A 20,948-nucleotide genomic window follows, 5' to 3' on the forward strand; every position below is an offset into this window, starting at 1 on the left:
TTTAAAAATACTTGATAAGATTATTTTTGAATCAGTTTTTTTCCTAATATTAGTTATCAATTTTTATACTTAACTCTATAATTAATTCAAATCAATGCTGAAGTTTTGAGAGATTAGACTTAACTGACTACTCAAAACAAGTACACAGCTTAATGGAACCATTTCAAATTAGGCAAAATGACACAACAATCTTATTAGAGGATTCACATAAATATCAAGTAGACTGATTACATTTTAACTTTTTGTATAAAAATGCTTCAGCATATTACTATGCAGACTCGATTATTATACATAAAGGTATACTGCAAAGTCTTTATATAACCACAAAAAAAAAAAAAAAAAAAAAAAAAGTAAAGAGCACAATTCATTTTAATTTTGAAATTGATAATTTAAAAATAAAAACAATGGAACTATGCCTAAAAAAAAAAAAAAATAATAAAATTCAGAAACAAAAATGTTCTCCCCCACTCCTCTTGGAATATCTTTCATGCATTTTGGATGAAAGGAACAAAACCAAAAATGAATTCTCTGGACCCCAATTTATCCAGTTGATTCTTTAGTCCAACAGTTAGTGGAATGGTTTCTTCTTTTGCTTGACTTGCCAGCATCATCTGGCAAATTCAGTTTGCTTGAATAATTAACTAGAATCCGCTAGAAAAAAAAATTTTAAATAAATTTAAACTGATATGCAATACAGTATTAAATATAATGGATTGTAATAATTACAGCAACTGCAATAATTGGCTACTAAATATAATGGTTACAATAATCAGAGACTGGAGTATATGTTCAAAGTGACTGTAAGTGATTGAGCAAATGACAGTAGCATCTTGTATAATATGTACTGTAGTGTAGCATGTCTATTTTATCAATGTTGATATGTGAATAAATCACTACACTAACACTGTTATAGAAGTTTTACCCTGTTATGTATGCTTTGTTAAATTATCTTGCAATTAAATTTTTTATTATTCCATACTTTTCTCATGGTTTCCTTCCCTCTTGTACACGCCCATAGCAATACTCATGTGATATCACAAATACTACTAACCATTTTTCTCCACAATTCACCCCTGCATATTGCCATTTTATATTAGTAAGAGACTTCCATTGGGCATTATTCCTTGTTGACTGCATTATTCCGTGACTGCACATGGCTTTTGTAGGATCTTGTGTGGGGGAAGGGGGGTGCATGCATATGCTTGCAGGCACACACATAGTATAATACGCATGGTGAAAATTATGTAATACATATAGTTAGAAATGATCAATGGTTGTAAGGCCACATTAATAGCTTTATAATGTCTACATCTGCATGAATAATATAAAAATAAAACTAATGTAAAATTACTTTTGATTAAACTTAAATCAAAATAATAATACATTAAAAACATAACATAGAAATTTTAATAAATCCATTTACCCCACATAAACAAAAAATAATGAGAGATACATATTGATTGATTTTGGTTTTTATGGCACTTGGGTGACTAAGGCCATGATGCACCAAGTCCAACTGATACATATTCATTTCTGCTGCTTATTAAGGGCTACTATAAATATGAACCAGAAAATATTGGTTCGTCTTGGAAAGAGGTTCATAGGGGTTGAAGATTTACTAATTTTTATTAATTTTGGTACAGCTGACCTCCACTATTAACAACATGGTTCACTCAGTGCTATTTGTTAGTGTTCTGTATTTGTTGACATCCCTTTCCCCAGAGTTGTGCTTTGTTCTCCTAGAATAGTGCTATTAACTCCTAAAGCTTTGGGAGAAGTTACACCTATTAGCAGGTGTTTGGGTGCCCAAAAGACCTTCTAAGGGATGGGGACAGTGCCTTTTGATCCAATTTTCCACTCAACTAATTCACAAAGTCTTTGGACATCTTTGTCTTCAAAGTATGTTCTTTGATTTTGCTATTAAAAATATTTACTTTTAACTGATACTGCAATTAATAAGAATTAATATTATCATTTCAAGTCTGATTGGCTCATTTGCCAATCAGACTTGAAATGATAATAAGCATTTGCAATTTCTGAACAAGGATAAACTTTGAAAGCTGTTTGCTTATTGTCTCAAAAGTTATTTTTTGTTTCCACGAGTAATTTATATCTGTGTTAATTTTTCTATAACTGTACTGGCACAAGTTTCTTGGGTCCGTGACTGTAAGGTGTTATGGTCATTCAATGCTATAGATGGAAAATATAAAAAAAGTGGTCATGTGCACCATTTCTTGTATATTACAAAAATATACACTTTATACATCTGCCTATCCAGGGGTGTTATAAGAAGGGAAGCACATGCTCATAGGTTCTAATTAACTGAAGTATTTTTTTTTAAGTGCAAAACATTTGCTTTAGAGGCATCCAGTATTAGAACTTTAATGAAGAACAAGAAAAATCATGGAATGCGGCAAATTAGCAAACCCTTTTAAATGCAATGAAATTAAATCAGTTATCTCTTCAATTATTGAGATGGAGAGATTTTTCAATTTGTTTAAAGAGGACAATATACAGAATTGGTGGCCTCCATAGCTGAGTGGTCAAGAACGGGAGTGCAATAGCACAAGCTCTTTGAGTAGACCAGGGTTCAAGCCCCTGACTGCTAAATATGGTCAATATGCCAACCTGCACTGCACTAACGTGGCTAAACCTTCCCATTTTACACATACATTCATTCCAAATGTTTGTCTAGTTCTGCCTTAGATTCATTTAAGCTGTGAACTTCCATGATAGATGGAAGTTTGTTCCAACCACCTGCTGGCTAAAGGCAAATTTCCACACATCTATTCTAAAACTGTCTTTCCTCAATTTTAATTTATGTCTTCTCAGGCAATTAATCTGGGCAAGAGGAAGAATCCCATTGGCATTGAGCTTGCTCAAACCATGAGGTGTATAAGGCCATTTAAGGCCTTATACACCTCAATTAGATCCCCTCACAGGTGCCTGGCTTAAGCACTGCAATTTGCAGAGCTTAAGCCTTTCTTCGTAAGAGCAACCCTTTGTTCCATTCACTAATCTTATTGCCCTTCTCTGTACTTGTTCTAGCAGCTCTACATCTTTCCTAAAATGAGGCCTCCAGACCTGTATACAGTACTCAAGGTAGAGCCTGACCATTGCCTTTAGCAGGAATAAGGAGGTGATATATAATCACCTCCTTTTCCCTGCTAAAAAAATTCCTGTATATCATTGAGAGGACACCATGATCTACTCTTGCAGACTGTCTGCACTGCACAATTACCCCAGGTCCTTTTCATTCTTTACCACCTTGAGTGTAGTACCACATAGTTGATAAGTTACTCTGGGGGTTACTGCCACCCATATGCAGTACTTTACATTTGTCAATGTTAAACTTCAGTTGCCACCTCTCAGCCATCTGCTCAACGTTTCTAGATCCTGTTGCAGTAGTGTACTGTCATTAACAATCCTCTAACCTTTGTATCACCTGCAAACTTGGACATTAATCCTGATATACCTTCATCAATATCATTGATGAATACACAAAACAACAATGGGCCCAGCACCAAACCTTGGGGAACTCCACTAATAACATTTGTCCACAAACAGCAGTGTCCATTGATTACCACTCTCTGTCATCTCCAGCCGACCGGGCTAGCCGGGTGGGTAAAGTGCCTGCCTGGCAACCCAAAGGTCGCGGGTTCGAATCCCGCCTCGGGCTTGGATCAAAGGACTGAAAAAAAAAACCTTGGGAGGTGCATTATGGCCACAGAAGCTGATGCGCCAACAACTACAAAAAAAAAAAAAAAAAAAAAATCTGTCATCTCCCACTCAACCATCCCTTTATCCATAGCAGCAATGATACTGCTCCAATTTGTACAGTAGTCTTCCATGTGCAACAGTATCAAAAGCTCTCCTAAGATCCATGTATATGATATCAAAATTATTTTTGCATCCAGTTCCTTTGTGACCACATCATAGTGTCCAATCAAATTGGTCAGACAAGACTTCCTCTTAACAAACCCATGCTGTTTGCAAAATATAACAAAGTCTTGTCTAGATGGTCCTGCATTACTTCTTTAACCAGAGACTCCATTAATTTCCTAAGAACGGAAGTTAAAATAACAGGTCTGTAATTACTTGTGTCACCCTTTATGAATTAGGGAACCATCTCCAGTCCATGGGGACCTAGGTGGTAGATGACTTTCATCAACCGGTGAAATACCACCACTTTGCTTATTGGAGGCTTGAAGTGGTGAAACCCATGTTTAGTCTCTAGAGCAAAGTTTTTTCGGCATCCCCCCCCCCCCATACTTCTCCTTCAACCCATGCACGGTACTAAGTACTATAGGTTTTGATACCTTTCGTGTTTGGGGTTTTCTTAAAAAAAAAAAAAAAAACTTCCTTTGCTGCCTACTTTAATATAACTTGATAGATCCCATCCACTTCAGGTACTTTTCTTATGTTTAACTTCAACAATTTCTTCTCCACTTTGCTCTCAGTTGTTCCAAAATTATTTCGCTCCCTGCCAGAATTTGATAAACTTCTGGCATTCTCCTCCCCGAATAACTCCTTGTGTGTGAATGTAGATGCAAAATACTCATTCAGTTTGTCAGCTACCGAGCAGTGTCATCAACAGTCGAATCATTGATATCAAGTGGACCAATCTGATTCATCCCCTTTCTTCTAGACTTTACGTAAGTAAAGAACTCTTTGCTGTTTTTCTTTGCATCATTTGCCAAGGATTTCTCATAATCTGCCTTCGCCTGTCTAACCTCCTTTGTGAGGTAGTTACATCTTTGAGTAAATCCCACGTCAGCACACTGCAATCACTGCCACCTACTTTATCTGCAGATTCTTAATGCATGAAGAATCACTGCTGATAATCAGATCAAGAGTATTACTTCCTCTGGTTGCCTCTTGATCATGTTGCTGTAGAAAACAATCATCCAATAAATCAACAAAAGCCTTGCTAGTGTGCGAGTGACTAACCAACTCACAAGTTCCAGTCAATATCTGGGAAGTTAAAATCCCCCATTATAAGACATTCTGATTTACTGGCCCCCACTATTTCTCTGTACAGTTGTTCCTTGTACTCTTCAGAGTCATTAGGCCTATTACACTCCTACTCTCAATTTTGCTTTCCCAGTGCTTATGTCACACCAAACTGTCTCAACATTGCACTATCCACCCATGTCAAATGGATACACTTCCTTAGATTTTTGTGTTTCTTAATTCTATACATCGTACTCCCCAAATTCCAATTCCACATTCCTTATATGTGACACCATGTCTCTGATATCCCAATAATATCTGCCTTTGATGTTTTTACCAGCACTTCAAATTCATCAAAGTTATTTACTAAACTCCTTGCATTGATGCAAATGCATCAATGCAAGGTGCAAACAGCTCATGTGTTTACTTGTTCCATGATGACTCCCAGCAGTCCTTGGAATCCCCAGCACCTTGTTTTGAAGGATGCTACTCATTCCAATAGAAGCAGTGCAGGATCACTTTCACCCTGCCAACAATTACTGTATATCTATGTCTGTGTATCCCCCCCCCAAGCCTGCAGTTTCCAACCCCCTAACACTGCCTCGATAGCATAGCATTATGCAAGAATAAAAGCTACAAAGCCACCGAACAAGCCTCCCATGCAGACAAAAGAAGAATGAGTTCAAAAACATAGAGGACGAAAGAAAATGCAGTGTTTAATAAAATCTACTTCTCAAGATTTTGATCAATATCGACCTACACAGACTTCTCATCAAGAAGCTGGACCATTAACATCACAAAATCACATTCAAGTACTTCCTGAAGATTTCAGTCCAGAAAATTTGAGTTCAAATGAATTACCTGAGGATTTTCAATTGATTTCTGAACTGGCTAGACAGAGTATATTGCAACAAGCAGCTTCGATTGCATCATCCAAAAAGAATAAAAATCATATTTCATCTCAACCGCCTACTGTAGACCCTCCACAAGTTGACAGTAGTCAAGCATGAAATCATTTACAAGAAAAACAAAATATGCCTGTAACTCCTATAAAGAACTTGAACAACAATTTCTGAAAAATACATTTGGAACTGTTTGTGATATCTGTTTGTGAAAAATATGTTCAAAATTTTACTTTCTGGTGCACAATTATGCACCAGAAAGTCATTCGTTACTTCTCTTAGAATTTCCAACTGCAGATGTAATGACTATGAAGGCCCAACCCTTTAACCTCATCCAAGCCATGGATGTTTTCACATAAAATAAAACATCTTTCATGCCTACAGAGCACATGCTGTTTTTTTTTTTTTTTTTTTATATACAGCATTGTATTCCCTTAAAATTCCCAGAAAAAATTTGTATTCCCAGAAAAAATTGCTGGGATGATCCTATGTTGAACCTTTAAGTGCCAGTAAAAGCTGATTTTATAAGTTTTCTAATGTTGTAACCCACATAACATTGATGAATGTGGTATATTTTGGAAGAGAAGGCTATTAATTAGTTTATGTGATGGTTCAGTGGCAGTAAAAGTTGGTTTGATAGTTTCCATAAGCATTGTAAAACCAAAGAGGGGAAAAAAAAAAAATGAAAGAGAACTTTTATTTGCAGAGAAGAAAATTGCATGCCTGTATTTCAAGTGTCTAAAGATAAATTAATGGTGATGCTAGGTGGGAATGCTGCTGGCAAATTATGTATGACTACAGATAATTTTTTCTAAGAAGTATATGGTAGGCATGTATCGTGCACATCAGAAATCACCATAAAAAGAAACGCACAGATAAAGAGAAACTGTTTATTTTATTTAAAAGCACAACAAAAGTAGTTTTCATACAGATATTAATGGGTTTCCATGTTTGCTCCACTTGTGTGGCCTTGAAGGATGGTGAAATAGTATTCAAATCCAAGCCTCATCAGGAGACTTGTTTGTGCCTTTATGGTAAAAGACACTACCTGTTTCTTGAAAATGTTTCAACCATCGGTGGAGAGAGTGTCTTCCAGCTGCTTTCTCTTCATATTCCAAATAGGAACATCTTTGCATTTTAATGATAGATTTAAACCTCACAATACCACAGCACGCATTTTGCTTTTTACTGTGGCAATGCCACTGCAACTAAACTTTTTCAGTCTTACCACCTTAGCAGTTACTTTACCTAATGAAGTTCCATGAAACTTTTTGAGTAACCTTTGAAATAAGTGATCTGTTTCTCTTTATTTTCTATACTTTTCTTTGTACACTGGTTTGTATTTCTCTTTATCTGGTGTACTTTTCTTTGTACACTGGTTTGTAATTCTCTTTATCTGGTGTACTTTTCTTTGTACACTGATTTATAATGTGGTGCCACTACCAGATGGCTGTTTTGGTACTATTTAGTACCTCATGGAAAGCCAAACACCTCAGTGCAACATATGACAATACCTAATGAGATATACCAAGGAAAAAACAAAATCAGTTTCCAAAAATGTCTTTAACAAAAGCTCAGCCTGTTAAAAATTTTACTAGGTTGTCAGGTATTGCACAGACAGAGATGTCATAGTCTTCCACCAATGAGTAGCACTAAAAATGGCAATATCTGGGAAGAAGTAGCACCACATTACAAATAAATAGCATTATACTTCCCTTTTAAGAGATGTTTAGGCTACCTGTAGCATAGTGGCAGTAATGCAGCTCATGGTGTTAGCTTCACCGCTCAAGAAAGATTGTTTTTGAAAAAGATTCTTATTTTTCCCTTCATTTCTCCTGTTACATAAAATGTAGATTGCTGATTATTGTAAAATACAAAGAGATTATGAGTGAATAAAGATGCTTCATAATGCAGAAATGTATAACTGCTTTTCATGAGTTAATTATGTATTTTACTTCTTTTTTTTTTTTTTAATTTGCTATACACTGTTGAATAATAAGTAACCTAAAAGGTGCAGATTATTTTTCATGCCAAATTATTTTACATAGGAAACTGTAAGGAAATGTGGAGTTATATGAGAAGGCATATAATTTCCATGAAATTATTCATGGAAATTTCAATGTTTTGAAAAAGAATGAATTTCAAAGGCATTTTTATGGCTTTTTATTTATGAAAATAAGAATTGTGAAGAAAATTACCTTCATGTCTGCAAATATAATTACTGTTACGATAAACAAAAAAAAAAAAAAAAAAAAAAATCCTAAGTGGTCCATGATTTAATGGAGAAAAATGGGGGGAATCTTACTTCCAAAAATAGACAGCTACACAAAAAACAATAACAACATACCTTACTCATCACTCTCATCCCTGAAGGCATATATAAAAGAAAATAAATGGTGACAGTTATAGATAAGCTATTTTATTTTTAAATGTTTAAATTTCTGTTCAATTCAATAATAAACATGTAATCTGCATCATTCAAATAAAACTGTTAATACGTGTTTAATAAATTTTAAATAATTTTAAATAAATTTTAATAAATTATTAAACAAGTAAAAAAGATGATGTAAGTTTTAAAGTTGGCTCTGATTTTGGAGTTCATCTGATCATCCCTTAGGGAATGATTTAGCCATCCCTTAGCAAATTAAAAAATTGAACATTAAGTCAACGAAAATAGTTGTTTGAACTGAAGTTTTATTTCTTTCTTTTTCAAAATGATTTTTATTTTTAGTTGCACATGTAAGTGCATCTTTCATATTCACAATCAAAATACTTCAAGTAAAGCTGAGGACACATAAATGGCATTGGATATTAAAAATTGTAAAGTGGGATTTTCTTGTCATTGTTTTTATTAATAATAATTTACTTGAAAAGAAAGGAATTCTAGGTAACATATTACAAAAAACTACCTTTCACTCCCCACAAGAAATAATTATGTACCATGAGCAAGATGTGTTAAAAAATAAAATAAAGTAAAACATTTAAAACTTGCTACCAACTTCTATGAGCCTCATTTTTATCTGATGCTTTTCTTAAAATTTATGATCTGAAGAAAGGCAACTATGGATCAACCAAGATAAATTATTAAAAAATAATAATAATAAATAAATAAGTTTCTTTAATACAGACTTTGAAAAACTAACATCTGATACATTATAAAACTTTTGCATTAACTTTTCATCACTAATGAGGTGTTAAGTCAGTAATGAATTTCCAGCAAAAATAATTGATTCTTTTCATTTTTGTCTATTAATATAAAAGTTACAAAATATCAACTTATTTTTAATTACATTTATTTATTACTTAAAAATTTTATTCTAAAACATTAAGTTACAATTATAAGAAAGCATACCAATATGAAAGCACTAAATGATTGCTTTTATAAACTTTTACTGCTTCAAACAACCCGTTGCAGTTTTTGTTTACTTCAGAAATGTGGAGCCAAAGTTTTGAATAAAATAGTGACCTTAAACTTATTCTCAAGATGCTATGACTAGAAGCGTTTGCATATTTACTGTTACTGTAAATATGCAATGTAGATTTACACTCCCTAATTTAGCACTCTTTATTTCAGTTGAACTGAATTAAGAAGTGCTAAACTTCTGATGCTACAGTAGAGCTTTCACTTCACTTGGCAAAATTATTTCTGTTTTCCAGAGTGTTTAATTTTTTAAGAAAATTCCCAAATTTACATACTTGTGACCATATATGCTAACCACAGGACCAAAGCCAGTCCCTGCACAGAGCTTTCTGTTAACACTTACTGAGTTCTTGTTTTAGTCACTTTGTTGAATACTACCTCTTCTGTGACATTCAAAAACTAATAATCTTCTACAGCTTAATCCCTTCTATTTAAAGTCAGCTTTTTTTTTTTTTTTTTTTTTTTAAGTTGTTCTTGTCATTCCTTTCTATTTTGGGTCAAGTTCCCCTTGTGCATTTAAGCACAAGGGGAACTTGACCCAAAGTTCCCCTTGTGCATTTAAGCCCAGTCTGACACAATAACAAATCACACATTGCTGTTCAATCTGTATGTCTGACATGATACTTGCTTCAAAACGATTGTCAGTGACACGCGGCTTAAAAAAAAACTCTTCATACAACACTAGCTCAACAAGTACTGGCATATGCACACAGAGTCTGCTCAGGAACAATCATGGAGAGCGCCTCTAGTGGCAGTTATGGAAAGTTCGTGGTAAACAAAATCTTGCACCAGTCCGCAAATTAAATTAATTTAATTAATTATCACCCCTCATATATACAGTGTATATATATATATATATATATATATATACACACTGTATATGTATGAGGGGTGATAATTTATCTATGTATGTATAAAATAGAATCAGAATTATTCAGGGTGAATTAATGTTTCAAATTAACTACTGTTTCTACAGCCTGTGAAAGTCCTAAATCAAGTTGGATAACAAAAATAAATACAAAGAATCTGTTATAGGTGTATTGTTTATTTATGTTTTGTAAAGTTTCTGTAGACAAGACCCTTGAAATTCTCAGAAACTTTATCCTCACCTTTCCTATTCCCCTATTAGCAACTTTTGCCATATTTCAGTAATCATTCAGTTTTACTACTATATTGTTAATTTGCATTCTTTTTTAAATTTTTCTTGTATTTATGTGCATTCATCGCATTCATCTTGTTGGAATAGAAAAGGGTTGTACTTTCTTTGAACAAAGATCTGAGCTCATTAATAATCATTAAATAGGAATACCAACCAAAGGAAAAAAGTGAACTTTGTTAATTTCCTTTTCCAGAAAATAATACATACATATTAAATTTTATGTTAAATCTTTCCATGTTGTAGTATGCTTTTATAAATATGAATATGTATACAAATACATTTGTTTGTCACATTTATGAGTTTTTTATTTTGCAGATTATCTGGGAAAATTTATTTCCCAACCCCAGATAACATATCTACAAATCTACTATAAACATTAAGATCACAAATAAATAGAACTAAAAAAAAAAAAAAAAAATTAATTCATCAGTTTTTAATACAAGTTCTATTGAAATATTATATCTACACATTTTAAATCATCATTTTCAACTTACCCCTTTCTTATTCCTAGAAGCCATTCAGCTGCCCCAAGATAATAAACTGTTTGTGCAATACCAAAAAGAGGGGCTATTACAATCATTCTACAACCAGCACCTTTAAAAAAGGCTTGAATTCCCTCTGTTTTGAAGATTTTCCTATAGAAGATAGGTAATTAATATAAAAAAATTATATAGAAGCCCTGTGATCATATGTCAACAATACATTGATATGAGTGTCACCAACTGAAAAATATATTTAGGTATAGTCTCACAAAAGAGATCAAGAAATACTGAAAGTGTGAAAAATTCAAAATGCCTGCTGAAACTGTCACTCTTTATGCCAATTCAGAGCACTTATCAAGAAAGACAAAGTACAAGTTCATTGAAATAACGATATAATGAAGAATGATATTATCACCTCAATGCTAATATCATCCTTCATTATATCATATTTCTGTTTTGGTCAGTGACACATATCTAATAAGAAATCTTAAATTATATAGTAGAGAATTAAATAAGCATAGACTTAGATTGCCTTAGCCACCTTTTCTAAATAATAATAATAAAACAAGTTGAAAATATTCAAATATTTAAAGATCATTCATCCAATAAAATATTAAATACAAATTTTAGGACTAATTCAAAGAACTTGTTTTTGGATCTATGTTCATATGAACGTTATTCCTTGTTACACTGTTCAAATTTTTTTTTTGTACAACTGGCTAATTACAGCCATGATCTAACAATAGAATACATCTGCATTATGCATAGATGTGTAGAGGTGGCCAGGGGCTTGGGTAAATGAAAATTTCCCTCACAGCAGACTGATCACAGGAGAACCGTTATGTGCTCCCTCTCCCATCCTAAATTAGTTGCATTTTTGTTTGCGAGGATACCTAAAATAACTGATATGTAGAGCTAATATGTCAACTAAGGCCAAACTACTTTGGTATATTCAGCATGTTGTTGAAGATGTATGCTGTATTCCATAGCAGATTTCCCCATCTACACAAATTCATTTATAAATGTGAGGAATCTATCTGGAGACTGAAGATGGGCATTTTAAGCATTTGTAAATTTTATGAGTGGGGGAAAAAAAAAATGAAAGATTATGTTTTTTATTTGACTAACAAACTTTTAGGGCTAATTCAGAAAGAACTTGTTTTTGGATCCATGTTCATCAAGAACTTTTTTTCCTTATTACCGATTACCCAACATCTTCCAAAGTTTGACAGGAGAGTTCTGATTCAAAAAGGTATATAGAGACACGTGAAGATTTAAATGGATTTTACAAACACCACTTACAAAAATGCATCTGGAATTCCTGAATATGTCATCTCTCCACTTCCTTTTTTGAGTAATTGTAACCTTGTCTTCACCACTGTAATAAAATAAAACATAATAATATCAGAACATGTGTACACACACCTTTGTGTGCATATACTATTTGTAGAGAGGTGAAAAAAATGTTTCATTTACTGAAAACACAAGAAGGTATTCTTCTTGAATGATTCTTCTTCTTTAAGAAGGCATTCATAAAGGCATTCTTCTTTTTGTTTCCAAAGAAGTAATGTAAAATTCAAAACTGAAGATCAAGAAAGTGCCATAAAAAGTGATTTTTCTGGAATTACAAAGTTAACAACTTTCTCACTCATTCACATGAACAATGTAATAATGGTTCTTTATCTTTCATTCTTTTTACACTTAATATATATTTGGCCATATAAATATATGAAACAAATGATACACATTATCCTCCAAAAAAGTATCTGAACACCTTGTTTTCACAGTCAATTGGACCATCCTGGATAAACAAGTGACTCTTACTAGTATATGAGAAAGATGTATGAGCCACATAAGTTAGTTGTTCTTGTCATGGTATACAGAGGCAAGCTCACTGATTTCTAGAGGGGGTGTTACTATCAGATGTTACAATGAATCTCAAAGACATTCTAGCAAAACATCAACCAGGATATTAAGGTGTCTACAGGGGATTAGATCTGCACAAACACATTATGTACAGAGCTCCACAACCTCACTGTTCATGGAAGGTGAGCTAACTAACATACTAGGCTGAATGCATCAGTTCTTGTCCATCATGGAAGGTGGCAACCAATTACAGTATCCTTTGCATGGTGTAATGAATATTATAATTAGTACACAGAGCAGTGGAAAGTGGTTCTGTGGAGGTGACAAATCTCACTATACCCTATTCTGATCATATGGGTGTGGATGATGCCTGGAGAATGTCCACTGCCGGAGTGCATTGTGCCAACAATGAAGTTTGAAGAAGGTGGAATCATGGTAGGACCCTTAGTGGTTGTGGTGAAACCACCACAAACACCAATGCCTACCTTAAATTTTGAACAATTCCATGTTTCCTACAGTGCAGCAGTTCTTATAGTTTGTGTCAACAGTAATCTGAACTCTGTGGGACACCTGTAAAATGAACTGGAGCATCAGATGAGGGTTAGACCATATCCAACATCAGTAATTCAATTTGTAACTGCTCTGCAGGAAGAATTGAGACCTTACCAGCTGAAGTTTATAGTTCATGGTCCACCCTACTGAGGTAGGGTGGACCATGTCATAGAGTTCAAAGGGGGACAGAAACACTATTGAAGTGAATGGTAGTGATGAAAGTGTGAAAATGATATGGGACCAGATACTTTCTGAAGGGTTTATAGCTAAAGTGTGAAGGTCTTCCCTTTTTCTTGCCCTTCAAGATTATTATGGTATATAAGGGCTCATTACCTTCCTAGAGTAATGATAATAATTGTCACAAATGAAATAAAGACTTCTTTACAAGGATAACTCACCTCTTGATTCTTCTTATTTAAATCCCATGTGAGAAAGAGGAAAAAGGAATGAACAATGGGAAAGCTTTGCTATCTATGAGGTGTGACACACTAGGGTATGTGTACTTTTCCATCCCTCAGTAATCTTTTGTCTTTTACTTTCCCCTTCTTACATGGAATACCAACAAGAGGTGAGGTATTCCTGCAAAGAAGTCTTTATTTCATTTGCGACTGTTATTTGGATTACTAAAAGACCTCATGCTATAATTCACTGTGATAACAATTGTTAAATGGAGTTCATTTTTACTTACCTGGTGGATGTATATATTTTAAAATGTTAACTAGGTCTAATACCCTATAAATATTACTTATAAATAAAATAAAAGGGAAATCATATGTAGGTAAATACAAATAAACCACATCAAAATGTACTTCTCAAAAAAGTAGACATTATAAAAACTTACTTACCATCAAATGGATTTACAACAAAAGCAGCAGTAGATCCAGCACCACAGCCAGCCAGAAAAGATGTCCAAAATACTGCTTCCCCACTGCTGCCTGATTTCCTTGGACCCAAAGCATTAAGATGAGCAAATAAAGGAAAGTATACAATTGAAAAATTCACATCTCGTAGCATAGTAGCTGCTGTGCCTCTGTATAATCCCATAATACCCCTGGTTTTCAGTAATTGGAGTGCGATAGCAGTGGCAGATGTTGCTATAACAGCCTCGCCTTCTGCTGCAGCTCCCTTGGTTGCTAAAAAAGAAAAGAAATTAATCCTATATATAAATCTTTGGGCTAAGTACTGTAATTGTTTATGAATTTATGAGAGATGTGTTATGGCTGCTGAATGAACACACACGCATGGCTTTTTGTAAAATATAAAAATGTCCAAAAATCTGGGGAGGACCCCCCCCTGGGGGTGGGTGGTCCTTTCCTAGAAAAATTTTTAGAAAATCATGGTGCCAATAGCATTAGTAATAATAAATTTTTATTTTAAAATAAAACAGCCCTGTGTGTATGTGTGCGTGCAATCTACTTTTAAATTCTGTTTCTTAAATACCAGATTACAAATTATAAATGGAAGTGAAAGTATTTTTATTTTTATTTTTTATGAAACCCCCAAACACGAGAGGTATTAGAATCTATAGTACTTAGTACCGTGCTTGAGTTGGAGGTTGAGAAGATATTTGCTGATATTAGACTTGAAATTCTGTAGACTGTAATTTTCAGGAAAGATATATGAAGAAAGGTTATTCCAGAAAATGGCAATTGAATGAATAAATGAGGAAGACGAAAAGTTGGTTCTTGAAGTTGGACATTATGTGGATGTTGGCGGCATGTGTTTGGACTATTTTGAAAGAGAGAGCAGGAATTATAGAAGCCAATTCATAAGAACAGTGCATATGGAAGTATCTGTAGAAAAGGCATGCAGCAGAAACAGTACATCTATGAGACAGAGAGTGCAGACTCTGTTAGAGAGGAGTCATTAATTAACCTAACTGCCCTCTTCTGAATGAAATCTAGAAGCCTGAGAGAGGTTTTGGGAGCACTGCCCCCAGATGTGGGAACAATATTCCATGGTAGGATAGATTTGCAATTTGTACAGAGTGAACAGATGTTTGGAAGAAAAGTAACACCGAGAGCAAAAGAGAACACCATGTTTTTTAGATGCAGAGGAAGCAATATTTGTAATGTGCTTGTGCCAAGAGAGATTAGAAGTCAGGGTAATCCCCAAAAGAGATATATCAACTTGATTAGAAATCGGAGTGTCACCAAAGATAAGCATAGGAGCAGAAGAATCCTTTTTGCAAGATATAAGACAAGACTGAGTATTAGAAGGATTGAAGTCAACTAAGTTGTCTTTGCCCCTCTGGAGAATTACCTGGAGATTGGCATTTAAGGAATTGGTAGTGGATATTCGAGAAGTTGAAGCTGATTGAGCAGGGCAAGGTTTCTCAAAATGGAAAGTGGAATGCAATGTGCTATCATCGGCAAAACTATGGATAGGATTTCCAGTCAATGGAAGAAGGTCATTAATATACAAGAGGAAAAGAGTGGGAGAAAAACTAAACCTTGGGAGACACCAGCATTAGTGGAGAAGTTAGAAGACAGAGAGCCATCTACCATCACCCTCAGTGAGCAATCAGAGAGAAAATTGGATAACCAATTACAAAAAACAGTTGGCAAACCATAAGATGAAAGCTTATTTAGACCTTTCTGCCAAACATGATTGAAATTTGAGATGTCAAGAGCAACTGCTTGTGTTTCACCAAACCTTTCAATTGAATTTGTCCATAAATGGGTAACATAAGCCAGACTTACTACTTACCAGACAAGACAGACTTAAAAACGATCTATACTACATGTTCAGAGAAGTTGAGAAAGGATTTCATTACAGCAAATCAGTTACACTAATTTAATATATGCCCATGTTGGGCATGTAGTATTAAAGAAATATTAATGAACTAACAATAGTACTTTTGCTACTTAAACATTTCAGCTCTTAATCACTCCAGAGGTAACAAATATGGCAATCTCAATATACAGATTATCTATGCCTTCTGTATATGTGGCAACCCCACCTTCCAAAAGGAACTTGCCTTTATATATAAGAACTTCACTGTTAATGAATCAAGAGCACTGCCACATCTACCTTAGAGAAATTATAAATGACTGACAGCAGTGAGGGTCTCCAACGTTATGATCCATATGTAGCAGCCTTCAGTGGACAAGACTACTCAGAGTGTCAGACAATGTAACTCTGGTTAAGACCATTCAATGACTTCTCCAATTCTAAACCCCTCTAAAAAAAACTATCTAATGTCTAATCTGCTAACTATAGTGCAGACCATTCAACAAATAAAAGTAAACTATGTTATGTGCAAATGCTTGATGTAAAAAAAGTGCTTTCAGCCAGCATTTCTCAACCTTTTTAATAACATATCTCATCTAAACTACAATAAATATCTTTCAACTCAGCTATAGGTTGATCATGGATCATTAAAATATATTTTTTAAATATTTTTCAATTTGCAAACTTTTCAGGGACTACTTTAAATTACTTGTTTTCATGCATATTTTTATAAATATACAAATTAATTTATCTGTAAAGATAACAGGATTTGTTATCTTCACAGAAATAACAGCAGTAGTGATCTGTTTCACTACTGCTGTTTGCATACCACTTGAAGTACAACTCTAGGTTTGCTGTTTAATTTTTTTATTTTTGTTTTTATAGAATATCACTTAATTTTCTGGTCATATGCAGCCATGTCTTCAACTGATACAATATAGTATTTTAAAATTTATTTAACTTTGTAACTTATATTAATTCTGCATAAGGAGGAATGCTTGTTCCTTTTCATCTGCCTTACTCCTCATCAGCAGAACTGACCTCTCCATTGTTGTTTATTATCTACAGTTGAATCATTTCTGAGTTGCACCAAGAAGACTTGGTGCAACTGTTTTCATATGCACAATTGCACATCAGACACTGCTATTAATATAAAGTAAATAAGCAATGTGATGGATGGATGAAGTGAATATATTACTCTCTTTCTCAGAAAGACATACATAAATGAACATAAATTTAAAAAGAATGATTGCAGAATATTACAAATACACATTCAACAAGAGATTTTAAGTGATTACTGGAATATTCTTCATCTACTATTGGAAGTACGTAGTTTGAATTAGTTTAAAGAAAGTTTGGACTATATAAGTTTTGCTTTCTTTCAATTTCAAAAACTTTTTAGCACCTACTTCAAATTACTTAGCATTAGCATTAGTAGAGGCATATGATGCAAGAAAGCAAGCTTATGCAGCATCAGCCAAAAAAAAAAAAAAAAAAACACCCTTCCACTTCAACCCTCCGTTCGTTTGAAATACCTGTCCAGCTGAGCCTTAAATTTATTTAGGCTATCAACTTCCACAACAAGGGATGGAAGTCTGTTCCACCAACCAACTATCTGCTGGCTAAAGGAAAATTTCCACACATCTATCCTACATCTGTCTTTTCCCAATTTGAATTTATGCCCTCTCAGGTGATTATTCTGAGCAAGAGGCAGTATCCCATCAGCATTGAGCATGCTCAAACCATTCAAGGCTTTATACACCTCTATCAGATCAGTGCCTAGTCTCCAGACACTGTAATTTGCAAAACTTAAGCCTTTCTTCGTAAGAGAAATCCTTTGTTCCATTCACTAATTTTGTTGCCCTTCGCTGTACTCGTTCCAGCAGCTCTACATCCTTCTTGAAATGAGGCCTCCAGACCTGTATATACAGTACTCAAGGTGCGGCCTGACCATTGCCTTATACAAGGGAATAATCACCTCCCTGTCCCTGCTAGAAAAATTCCTGTATATCATTGACAATACTCCATGAGCTATTCTTGCAGCCCGTCTGCACTGCTCAGAGAACTTCATATCTGCCTGCACAACCACCCCCAGGTCTCTTTCATTCTCTACCACTGTCAGTGTAGTACCACAGAGTTGATAGATTGCTCTGGGATTGCTGTTTCCCATATGTAGTACTTCACAGCCCATCGGCTGTGAAGTACTACATACTTCACAGCCCATCGGCTCAGAAATACTCTTTAACATATAATGATAATGTTTGTTTATAAAAAATGTCATGTAATTTTCTTTTTGTATCATTTTGTCAATTCTTATACTAATACAGAAGCTTTTTTTTTTTTTTTTTTTTAATTTCCTTCTTTTTTATCCAAAATTTCTGTATTTCTTAACCATTAATTTGATACAATGATAATCCACTATATAATGTGTTTGTTCAGAAAATCTGAACAAACACATTACACTACTGTTCTTATAACAGACTTTCACTGTACATATAGAACTTAAAGAAGAAAACCACAGAAAAAAATAAAAAAAGTAACCATCTAAAAACAATATCACATGGGTACAGTTATTTTTATTATAATAGATAGTTTTCAGCTCTATGTTTTGGTATTTGTGATTTATGTCACTTGCACATGCCTGCTGCATTGTAAATGGTACAGTTAATTAAAAAAAAAAACATAGTTAAACAAATTATTATGTCTGTATGGGAAAAAGGAATATTAATTCATTCAAATTTGTAACCGTAAACCATTTATTATACTTTCTGCAGTGAAGCAAAAATGGCAAATATTTTTTTATAAACTATCTCCAAAATGCAGGCACAGCCATCACTGAGAATGGAGTCCTCAAAAAGAAAACAAAAACTCAGGAAACATCAGCAGACATCTCCACAGAATAGCAAAGTCGCTACTTTCTTTAAGGCACCAACACTCAGACTGATAGTATTTAAACAGATAATTTCAAATTCACATGTAACAAACCAAAAATTGAAAACAAACCATAACAAAATTACGATGGGAGTTTCTAACTTGAGATAATTTTACAAGTTCTCTTTGCTTGATCATGTAAATTACTCTACTAATTCTGTGATGAAATCAAAAGGAATGCTGCATGCACAATAAGGCAAGATACTTCCAATTAGTTTTAGGAAGAGGCCTTTATTAGAAGGCAAAAGTTACTTTATTTATCTATTTAATTTAACATATAATATACACAATAGGCATGCACCCAGTTAAAGTGCATTTCAAAATCATAAGTCCAGTGCCATGAGAAAAATTACATAGAGCAGGTAGCTGCAGGAGATATCATCACATACACGTGAATTGATGAGAACATCTTTAACCTTGAATTCATCCATGAACCAACCAACCTACTCCAAATAGTTCTGGAAACTTTCCTGTCTACAGCCATATCCAGATCAAATATTTTCATGAATGCTAATGTTCTTTTAAAGAAGGAATTCCTGGATATTTCTAATCTAGAGTTACTGATGTGGAATGTAGTCTTCTGTCTAGTAGTCACTGCTGGAGCATGGCACAGAAGATCCCGCAGGTAGGTTGAACCAGTGAAGATATGGTACAACAGTTTTAGATTGAGAACAGTTTGCCAAGTTTCCAAAGATTGAAGCTTGAAGTAAAAACAGATTTGGGTAGAAAATTCAGTGGTAAAACATGGAATTATGTCTGGAAAGATAGTGGATGAATTTCATTGGGCAATTCCATTTGCTGTGTCAAATATGTATAGTGTGGGTTCCATTATAGGAGCAGTGAACTCCAGTACAGTTGCTTTGAACAGGAGCACAAAGAACTGAGGATCTTGAAATCTGTATGTCTACCATTTAATGAAGCCAATTTGTTTTCTAGCTTGGTTTAACATATTCCTGACATGTTTATCAAACCCACATCCAGCAGTAAAAGTAACTCTCAGATCTTTAGCTTTGGCAATTCTGGAAATCGGAGTCTCCTTGGTGAAATATTGGTTTACTAAAATCTTAGTTTTCCTCAAAACTGCAAAGGAAATTTGAGCTGCATTTTCTCCAGCCCATTTAAAATAACCCAATTAATGAAAGAGTTGAGAGCGGATTGAAGGTTAACTGCATCATCTTGACTGTAGATACCACAGTACAGTTTTACATCATCGGCAAATGTTAAAATCTTAATACTGCCTCTCTCAACAAATTGTTGCAAATCATTAACAAAGATGGTGAATAAAAGAGGCCCAAAAGATGATCCCTGTGGTACTCTCTAGATGGAAAAAATTCCCTTGAGATTTCCTGTCTGATGATTACCCCATGTTTTTGATACGAAATATAACTCATCAATCAGGAAAGTAGAGGATCGAGTATTCCATACTGGCTTAGTTTTTTAGCAAGATGATTGTGCCAGATATTGTCAAAGGCCTTATTAAGGTCTGTGTAGATCACATCTACACTGTAAACTTCTCTCTCATTATTATTATTAGAGTTAGCAGGGTAACAAATGCTAAATACCATAATGACCTCTGTAAGTAGAGATATTTATAAACTACTTTGTTAATACATTTGTGAAGTATAAGCAATACTCAACAAAAAAAAATTTGCTTTGCAAACATTGACTGAAAAGCATGATTCATAAATATATTTTCTAAAAATTATAGTCTTAGTATTATGCAATAAATATAAATTATGCATGCATGAGGATAAAAACAAGTTATATAATATACATTAGTGGAGGCATATGATGCAAGAAAGCAAGCTTACGCAGCATCAGCCAAAAAAAAAAAAAAAAAAAAACCCCAATTTCACCCCACGATTTGTTTCAAATGCCTGCCCAGCTCAGCCTTAAATTTATTTAGGCTTAGCTTCCACAACAAAAGATGGAACCTTGTTCCACCAATC

At 34.1% G+C, this 20,948-nt stretch overlaps 1 protein-coding gene across 2 annotated transcripts in view; it reads right to left on the minus strand.

The window, feature by feature from the left end:
- Positions 1-441: 441 nt before the first annotated feature.
- Positions 442-20,948, minus strand: part of LOC150080424 (mitochondrial glutamate carrier 1-like) — a 112,642-nt gene continuing 92,135 nt past the window's right edge. Inside the window, exons 6-10 of one of the 2 annotated variants that reach the window (XM_090381764.1) lie at positions 14,181-14,468; positions 12,220-12,295; positions 10,930-11,070; positions 8,203-8,222; positions 442-651 (exon numbers count right to left, since the gene is read on the minus strand). In XM_090381764.1, the coding sequence (XP_090237890.1) occupies positions 8,204-8,222; positions 10,930-11,070; positions 12,220-12,295; positions 14,181-14,468 (524 nt within the window). In that variant the 3' untranslated portion in view covers positions 442-651; position 8,203. The remainder of the gene's footprint in view (positions 652-8,202; positions 8,223-10,929; positions 11,071-12,219; positions 12,296-14,180; positions 14,469-20,948) is intronic. The other variant, XM_090381765.1, reaches the window with a different exon arrangement.

Source organism: Mastigoproctus giganteus, chromosome 9 (assembly GCF_048544385.1).
Source record: "Mastigoproctus giganteus isolate SK-2022 chromosome 9, ASM4854438v1, whole genome shotgun sequence".
NCBI lineage: Eukaryota > Metazoa > Arthropoda > Arachnida > Uropygi > Thelyphonidae > Mastigoproctus > Mastigoproctus giganteus.